The following is a 10,354-nucleotide window of genomic DNA, read 5'->3' as shown; positions in this document are numbered from 1 at the left end:
ATAAACCCACCAACAATCTGTGCATGGTCCTGTTTAATGCTAAAAACAAGAAATTGACAGCCGAAACACGAAACGCAGTGTATAGTATTCCATGCAATTCTTGCTCAGCTGTATACATAGGACAAACGTCAAAAAAAATCTCGACACGTGTACAGGAACATCGCAACGCCGTCAGAAGAAAGGACGCACTATCTTTGATATATGCACATACTAAAGCGACAGGACACACATTCAACTGGGACAACGTAAAAGTAAAATTTAAGGCCAGTACAAAAAGCGGCAGAGAGTTGGCCGAGTCTTGGCTATCAGATGAAAACACCATCAACAGACACTTGGACATAAACCCAGCATATGCCAACTTAAGAAGGACATATGCACTTTAATTAAACGATACTCTCCCCCCCCCCCCCCCCCCCCCCCCCTTGATCATACTGACTTAGTCACTTAGTCAATACTTCATTTAATATGCACAAATCTACATCCTAGATCCACATGACGCAAACTATCAATCAAAGTGCTGCATCGCAACAGGCACGGATTCAAAACGAAACACCTCCCGTCTCAGACATTCGTTGATGGCAGCGAAGGCTACAACGGGCTTCTCACACAGCACAGGCAAATCGATTACAGCTCCAAAACAACACGTCCCAAATACTACACATGCAACAACGCGCCTCTCAAACGGCACAAGCAAAGCATACACCAGGAAAAATCATTCGGATTAATGAATGTCATTTGCAATCATTGTCATTCAGTTCACTTCCCTGAAGAAACAACTGGCAATACAAGTTATACATTTACACGTTGTTGTCAAAAGGGTCAAATTAGACTGCCTTCTTTACATTCATATACTGAATATCTACAGAAGCTTATAACTGACGATGTACCTGAAAGTGAAATCTTTATCAACTACATTAGATCCTACAAATCGGAATCCACTATGAACATTAACAGTGGCACTGCACGTGACATCCGTCTTGAAAAAATGTTTATTGATGAATGTTCAATGGCATGAACAAACGTTTATGAATAATAATATTCGATTTGGAGGAAAGGTATTTTTATGAGGAGGAGATTTTAGACAGTGATTAGCTATTCTTCCAGATACCATGCACTCAGCTATTGTTCAGTGCACCTTAAAATACGCATAACAATTGCTTATTACAACTGAGAGATGGTACACTCACGAATACAGATGGACTTCAGCCACATATTATTACAATTCCTCAAGCCTTTATCTGCGACGACTTAGTTACAGAGAGATTTGGAACAGCAATCTCATTAGACCAAATGCCCCTTTTAACACAACGCACTATATTATGTCCAAAAAATATTAATGTGGAAAACATAAATACCCAAGTCATTCCATTACTTCCTGGAAAGACACAACTCTTTCTAAGCTCTGACAAACTTGACTCTGATCACAACAATAACCATCTTAAATGACCTTTCAAGTTCTGAGCTAGAATTACCTTTTACACTTAAACGGCGTGTACAAAGAAATTTTCAAATAAACCTTTACACTGTGCCACACACTTTATTGTTTGCTTTCTATTTGCATCATCTACACCGTCACACTATTCTATATCTCATTCATACATCACGCTCTTTGTCATTCCCAACACCAGGGGTTGGCGAGCGAAGCGAGCAGGGGGCGGAGCCCCCTAGTATATATATATATATATATGTATGTATATGTATATGTGTATATGTATATATCTATATATATATATATATATATATATATATATATATATATATATATATATATATATATATATATATATATATATATATATATATATATAATGTATATATATATATATATATATGTATATATATATATATATATGTATGTATATGTGTATATGTATATGTGTATGTGTGTGTATATAATGTATGTGTGTGTATATATACTTATATACACATATGAGAGTGTGTGTGTGGTGGTCCTGTAAATCAGTAGTTCAGACATTTCTCTCATACTCTTTTTAAATTAGCTCCTCAGTTGGCTTTGCATGGATTGGTGATAAATTACTATCAACCCAATTGTCACATTTTTATTTTACAAACTTTATTTGCAGTAAGGCTGGTTATAACTTGACATTGGAAAACATCCGTTGCCTTAAAATTTTCTGATGTCTTGGAAGAAGTTGACCTTTGTGGTTCTTTTGAAAAAATTATAGCTACCCTAAATATGAAAAGACTTGGTTATGCTGATATAACAGCTCATCCTCTTTAATAAAATCCCTGTGTGCATCCAGGTGTCCATGTGTGTGTGTCTTCTGGTGAAGTGCGCATGCGCGGGGCACGGTGCGATATTTCTGTCAGAGAAAGTTACAGGCGTTTTACGGAAATACAAGCCAGTATTACTGCGAGAGGAAATTAAAGGTACACAATACAGTGACGCATATTACAGCCACATAGAAGTCAGTATTACTGTCAGAGAAAATTAAAGGCATATTACCGACGAGCATGCCTGTATTACCGCCTGAGAAAATTAAAGGTATGTTACGGACGTACAAGCCAGTGTTACTGTCACCGAAAATTAAAGACACACAATACACGGCGGCAACCCACAAAGAACAGTCAGCTCAGCAAGTAAACATCAACAAAAGAAAGGCTGAAAGACAAAGAAAAATACGACCAACAAACAGAATGAGGTGAAGGTCCCTTGCCATTTAATATAGACTGTTCCTACTAATGTTTATGCACTACTGTTATAGCGCCTGTTATTGTAACGGGCTTAATGACTAGTATATTAAATAAAGATGTTACTTTAATTAGGTATTGCAGATTAAACTTAAACATTAACAAGTATTCAATGGGTTTGAAGAGGTGATGCTATCTTTTTTGTTCCTTTGCTACAATAACTTGTAGTTCATGGTTCACTATTCTATGTAACTCCATGTAATAACTTTACCTTTAATGTTTTGGGAAACATTGATAAATAGAGATAATCTCATTGTGTGATTATGTAATATGTAATGTTACAGTGTTGTTTTCCTCTGTACATTGACTTTCCTAACCTTTAATAAAATTCAGTTAAAAAATGCACAAACCATTTGACTCTGTAGTCCTAATGGTAGAATTTATGATTGTGGGTGGAAAAAAGCTAGATACCTGATGGGACATGTTTGAGAGTAATGGCTTGCTTGGGCTGAATTGCAGCAGTAAATTGCTACTCGTTTGTGTACTATTTGTGAGTTATTTTTTTAACACTAGTTCTGCACCTTAAAATGAATTACAATTTTGTGTACCTGATTTGCAAGTATATGCAATAAAGAGATGCACAGTTCTCCTAGTCTGTATAGCCTTTATAGAAACCTTATTTCAGCCGCTTGTATTAGATATCTCATTCTTTTGGTTACTCCTCTTCTGACTAAGTGAATTTAGGATATAGACTAATTGAATTCAAAGCCTTTTTCCATAGCTCCCACTTCACCACAATAATCCAAATCAAGGTACGAAATTTTGCTACTGGTGGACCTGTAAACTAGACAATTTCATTATCACCTTTTCACTTTCTTGTGAAAAAGACCTTGAGATATTTGAACTGCTCCTTTTAGGGTAGCAGCTCAACCCTTACTTGAAGAGAACAAGGCAGTCTTTTCTAGGACAAGTCAGTGCTTTCAGATTTGGACATCCTATAGGCTTTCCAGTTGCATCACATTTGTCTGTAAAGTGTTCCTGTTCAATGAGGCAGTGATGACGTTATCTGTAACTAGCGAATAGGTACCCAAAGAGTATATTCTGCAGTCCACAACTCTGCATTAATTTTTGTTCATGAAAATCATGAATAGCAAAATAGAGCAAACCACTGTTGGCCAAGTCCAGCACCCAAATTGGAATCAACTATTCTGCAAATGTAGAGGCTGAATGTCATGCAGCAGCATCCTTGATACTCATGATGAACCTACGCCAAGATACTACACATTATAGTAAAGCAGACATATTTTTCTCAAGGCACGCATTCATGTTAAAAAATGCTTTCAATAGTACAACATACTATGTTAACTAATCTACACAATTTGTTTTTATATTTTATGCTTTTAATTGTTTTTAACATTGTTACCTGTGTAGAGTTCTGTAGTAGATGTTATGATGAAACAATTTGGAGGGCCTGTTTTTCCCATATACTATGCCTTTTTAATATATATGTCTGTGTACCACTGCTATCTTTGCTCAACACTGTAAGCATTCATACTTAAATACTTAATTGTGTTTCCATTAGTTAGCTTTATCCAGTTTACTACTTTAACTAGTAAGATAAGAAACCTTCAGATAAAAATGAAATATTTGGACAATACACCTGTTTATTACTGCGTAAAAACTACACCTTTTGTTTATAAAATTTTATGTTCTTAAACAGCTATTATTTCTTATACAGGTAGAAACTATGTTTCAACTTCCTGTCAACAACCTTGGCAGTTTAAGAAAAGCCCGCAAGACTGTGAAGAAAGTCCTTAGTGATATTGGCTTAGACTACTGTAGGGAACATCTTGAAGTAAGTGGAATAACCTGTTTCTCTATCAGTGTTATTTTGTCATTATTTAAGTTTAGCAACAAGAAAACATGGACCTCACTATTTGGATGCTGCTGTGATTCTCAGGACTTGTGTAAAATGTAATACGCTTGTAACAATGTAACCAAAATGTTTTAGCAACAATTCACTGGGTTAAAATAACTTGTTAAGCTGTGTTATGGTTTTAAATTGTATAGTTGTAACTTTTTTTTTTCTCAGCAGATCTAGTCAAATTAACATATAGTCATGAAGCAAACTCATGCACCTTTGTTTCATGTGTTTAGTTTGCTTATTGCTTACTGTGAATTTAAATTATGTGCTATTACACTTTCAGGGGGAAACATCATTGTCACTCCAGAAAAGCAATAAAATTACAAGGGGTTGCAAAATTTTACAAAATGAATTAAATTCTTACACTTTTGAACACAAAGGATTGGACAGTCAATTTTACATTTCGTACACCTAACACCGTATATTTTGAGTTTTGTTTTCATCTTTGAGACAGTCAACTTTTAATGTTAATGTTGCCTAACATTAATTTACAAATTGACTGAATGTCTCAAAAGATCAAAACACAAGTGCAAACCATTGAGTATTCAAAATTAAGCTTTTCATTTTATTGTAATGATTTTGAAATTCAGGTAATTAAGATTCAATGCTATGTATACCCCCAGTTCCAAAAAGTTGGGGCACTGTTTAAAATGGAAATAAAAACAGAATGCAAAGATTTGCAAATCTCAAAAACCCATATTTTATTCACAGTAGAATGTAGAAAAAAAATCAAATGTTGAAAGTGAGACATTTTACTATTTTATGAAAAATATTAGTTCATTTTGAATATGATGGCAGCAACACATCTCAGAAAAGTTGTGATGAGGACAACAAAAAAACTGGAAAAGTAAGTGGTACTAAAGAGCAACAGGCGGAGGAACATTTTGCAACTAATTAGGTTAAATGGTAACAGTCAGTATCATGATTAGATATAAAAAAAGCTCATCTTAGAAAGGCATGAGGAGTGTTACTTTCAGGAGTGAAGATGGGCAGAGGTTCACCAATCTGCAAAACACTGTGTCTACAAATTGTGGAACAATTTCATCACAATGTTCCTCAACATAAAATAACAAAAGCTTTGAATATTTCATCATCTACAATACATAATATCATTAGAATATTCAGAGAATCTGGAGAAATCTCTGTGCGCAAGGGACAAGGCTGAAAATCAATATTATATGCCTGTGATCTTCAGGGCCTTGGATGTCACTCCATTAAAAACAGTCATGATTCTGTTATGGAAATCACTGCATGGGACCAGGAACACCTCCAGAAATCATTTTCTATGAATACAGGTTTCCATGCGATCCACAAATGCAAGTTAAAGCTCTATCATGTAAAGAAGAAGCCATTATGTGAACATGATCCAAAAACTCCACCGTTTTTTCTTGTCCTAAAGCTCATTTAAATTGGACTGAGGCAAAGTGGAAAACTGTCCTGTAGTCAGACAAATCGAAATTTGAAATATTTCAGAAAAACATGGATGCCACGGAGTAAAGAGGAGAGGGAGCATCTGGCTTATCATCAGTGCTTGGTTCAAAAACATTCATCTCTGATGGTACGGGGCTTTGTTAGTGCCTATGGAATTGACATCTGGAAAGGCATCATCAATGATGAAAGGTATACAGGTTTTACAGTAACATATTGTATACTCCCATCTAGACATCTTTTTCATGGAAGGCCTTGCATATTTCAGCAAGATAATTCTAAAACGCATACTGAATCTATTACAACAGCATGACTTTGTAGTACTCATAGAGGAGTACAGGTGCTGAACTGACCTCCCTGCAGTCCAGACATTTCACCAATTGAAAACATACATTTGGTACATCATGAAACAAAAAATATGACAAAGATGACCCAGGACTGTTGAGCAGTTAGAATCCTGTATCAGACAGGAATGGGGACAACATTCCTCTCCCAAAAATCAAGCAACTGATCTCCTCAGTTCAGACTTTTAAGAACTGTTAAAAGAAGAGGAGATGCTACACAGTGGTAAACATGGCCCAGTCCTAACTTTTTTGAGACACATTGCTGCCATCACATTCAAACTGTACATTTTCTCTGGCTTAAACATTTGATGTGTTTTTATGTTCTATTGTGAATAAAATGAGTTTATAAAATTTGCAAATCATTGCATTCAGTTTTTATTTACATTTTACGCAGGGTCCTAACTTTTTTGGATTTGGGATTCCAATTAAAAGTGTTGTAATTTTTATATTTTATGGCTGAAATGTATGCAAATATCTGAAATGTGCTCTTCAGTTGCGACTAAATTGTTTGATTTATAATTTTACACTATGGAGCAGAGGAGTAAAAAAGGAAAAATGTCTTTGTACCAGACATTATGGTGCGCACTTAGGATGGGTAATGTTTCATAAACTGTGAGTCATGATCCTAATTGGTCACAGACATCTTTGTGATTGGTTGCCATATTACTGTGTTTTAAAATTAACCAAGTTCTTCCAGGCACAAACTCTGTGCCAATAATGTAAAGCCCTGTGATGAATCACATTGGCTCTACATTTCCGAAACCATTTTGGGAGCCTCTTGAACCTGTATCCGTCATAGTCATAACCGAGTATTGGACAGTAGCAAGTTCAGACACACAACAACTGTAATGGATTGGTGTAAAAGTGCAAGTGCTTTTATTCCACAGGTGTCTTTAAAACAAAATTGAAAGAAACAGTAAACAGTGCAGTACTTCTTCCCATAATAAATAAATTAATCCCATGTTCAAGGTGAAAGACTGTTTAGTTGAATTATGAAATGCTTGGTGCATATAGAACTAGAGTGTATTTTATTTATGGCCAAGTTCCTTTCCTTTTCCATATTAACCTCGTTAGCATTAAATTTTTCTCAAAAAAACACAAAGCATTGTATTTTTAGCTGAAAAATGTACTGTAAAACGTACAAATGATACAAATAATAACAATATGAACAGTACACTGCACATGTCCGAGTGACACGAGCATTTCTTTCGGATATGACAGAATTACTTTCAGTTTCACTTACCATTTCAATTTCACTGTCTGAAGACAGATATACAGTAATCCCTCGCTACTTCTCGGTTCACTTTTCGCGGATTCACGACTTCGCGGATTTTATATGTAAGCATATCTAAATATATAACGCGAATTTTTCGCTGCTTCGTGGGTTTCTCCGGACAATGGGTCTTTTTACTTCTGGTATTTGCTTCCTCAGTTGGTTTGCCCAGTTGATTTCATACAAGAGATGCTATTGGCGGATGACTGAGAAGCTAGCCAATCAGAGCACGCAGTTAAGTTCCTGTGTGCTGCTGATTGGCTCAGCGACGGAGTGCTGCATTAACCAGGAAGTCTCATTTCACTCATTCAGCATTAATGTGTTCTTGCTACTGCGTTCAGGGGATTATCACCTTCATCGTCATCATTTTTACTGCGCAGCATATTCATCACCATCATCACGTCATATATAGCTACATGTACTTCGCTATAGAGTAAGTGTAAACTTATCTACCGATTTCATATTGCTTAGCAGTTGTCCCTGTTATTAATAGAGTAAAGGGTGGGTTGTAAACAATACAGGGAGGGTTTAAAAACGTCCAAATACACGTTAAATAATTAAATATGGTGTCCCTACTTCGCGGAAATTCAGTTATCGCGGTTGGCCTTGGAACCTATCTCCCGCGATAAGTGAGGGATTACTGTACCTCATCATTGCTGCTGATGAGAGGCATTTCTTATGAGACTAGGATAAGACACGCCTACAGCATTGCCCAGATAACACTTGGGAATGGTGCTTATGCAACATATGCCTATAGTGCTGCCCGAGTAATGCTCGGCATTAATGCTGTTGGCACTTTTACTGCCCGAATAATCCTCAGGTTTTAATCAAGACATGTCTATACCATTGCCCAAGTGACGCTCGGGACTAACACTTTTATCACTGTTTTTATACCCTGAATGGCGCTCATGTCTGACACTAAGGAGGTTAAAGGTCCCTTTCTCAGAAAGTTGGGAGAGGAATATAGCAGATAAGGCTGAAGATGACCTGAAAATATTCTATTTTAGTAGTAAGAGGATAGTCAAGGAGGAGGTGAGTTGCATCAGGAATAGTAAAGGGGATTTAAGATTCAGACAGTGAAATAGATGCTCTAAACTTGCATTTTTCTGAGGTCTTAACAAGTGAGGAAGTGGATATAACCTCCCAGTGGTAAAAGGTACAACTAAGGAGGTTCCGAGTGATCTGGAAATTGTAGAGGGGGAAGCACTGCTTAGATTAAATAAGGTAATTAAATTCGCGTTAAACAAATTATCAGTACCAGATAATGTTAATCCTCAAGTGCTTCAGGAGTTTAGCGAGTATATATGTCCCTTGATGCATATTTTTAGGATATTTTGTAGGACTGGAAAATGGCAAATACTGTCCCGTTTATATAAAAAGGGTGACTGGGCAGATCCAAGCAACTATAGAGCATTAGGCTTAATATGCATCACAAGAAAATTAATGGAAGGAGTTTTTCTGAATAGTCTGCTTGAGGTCAGAAGAGGTAGGTCATGTTTTACCAACATGCTGGAATTCTATAAGGAAAAAAGATATGATCAAACTTGAGCATATTATATTATTTGTCCCGACTTTCAGAAAGCATTTGATAAGGTGCCACATGAGAGGTTGGGCATCAAATAAAAAGAAGTGGGAGTTCAGGCTGATGTTTCTTAGTTGCAGAATTGGCTCAGTCACAGGAATAGGATGGTGATGGTGCGACGAACCTTATCAGATTTGGCTGATGTTAAGAGTGGTGTTCCACCAGGGTCAGTGCTAAGAACGCTGCTATTTTTAATATATTGTCAAGCTTGGATCAGAAAGGTGAACAGGAGAGTACAGCAGGTTTTCCAAAGAATAGAATCTTTATTGCTTCTCTGCCAGAAACAAACACACAAGTCTCTTTCAGAGGCAATCTGGCCTCGCAAGGAACAGCTGTCAAACTTGACGCATCAGTCCTGGCAGCAGCGGCCGGAGCAGAGGGAGTCTGGGGGAACAGAGACAGGAGAGTGATACCTTAGGATGGCTGCTGCTCGGTCTTTTAAATGTTCGAAGCCCCACTCGAGGAGCACGTTGCGTGGCAAGCTGGCAGCTGATTCCACAAAGAGGAGCTGTAAGAGTGAGTCTGTTTCCCTTTGAAAAACTGTTCAAGAGTGGGTTTCTAAAGGGCTGCCGCATCCCCCTGCAGCAGCAGTCACATTATATAAATGAGTTAGATAGGAATATAAGTAGCACGCTGGTTAAGTTTGCAGATGATACTAAGATAGGTAGATTGGCAGATAATTTGGAATCTGTTAAATCATTGCAGATAGACTTGGACAGCATAGAGGCTTGGGCAGATTTGTGGGAGATGAAACTTAATGTCGGTAAATGTAAGATATTGCAGATTGGAAGTAAAAATGTTAGGTTTGAATACACAATGACAGGTCTGAAAATCGAGAGTACACCTTATGAGAAGGATTTAGGAGTCACAGTGGACTCTGCACTATCATTATCCCAACAGTGTTCAGAAGCCATTAACTCTTCTAGGGCGGCTTGCTGTTGGAAACAACAGATTACCAGCCGCTGGACTACTTCAGGCTGCTCTCTCCTGATGCTGCTTTTCAGCTCCTGTCAGACGAAGCAAACAGGTATGCAGAGCAATTTTTTGAATCGCAGGCTGCGCTTATACCACATTCCTTTTTTTTTCCCAAAGTGGAAACCCACAACAAAAGACAAGATGAAGGGCTTTGTGGCATTACAAATAGAGCTGGG

At 37.1% G+C, this 10,354-nt stretch overlaps 1 protein-coding gene across 8 annotated transcripts in view; it reads left to right on the top strand.

Annotated features, from left to right (window-relative positions):
• Positions 1–10,354, top strand: part of adnpb (activity-dependent neuroprotector homeobox b) — a 119,634-nt gene that overhangs the window by 90,071 nt on the left and 19,209 nt on the right. For all 8 annotated transcript variants that reach the window (XM_051932984.1, XM_051932983.1, XM_051932986.1 and 5 more), the window contains one exon: positions 4,391–4,507. In XM_051932984.1, the coding sequence (XP_051788944.1) occupies positions 4,400–4,507 (108 nt within the window). In that variant the 5' untranslated portion in view covers positions 4,391–4,399. The remainder of the gene's footprint in view (positions 1–4,390; positions 4,508–10,354) is intronic.

This window comes from Erpetoichthys calabaricus, chromosome 10 (assembly GCF_900747795.2).
Source record: "Erpetoichthys calabaricus chromosome 10, fErpCal1.3, whole genome shotgun sequence".
NCBI lineage: Eukaryota > Metazoa > Chordata > Cladistia > Polypteriformes > Polypteridae > Erpetoichthys > Erpetoichthys calabaricus.
This window is presented reverse-complemented; position numbering and strand designations above follow the sequence as displayed.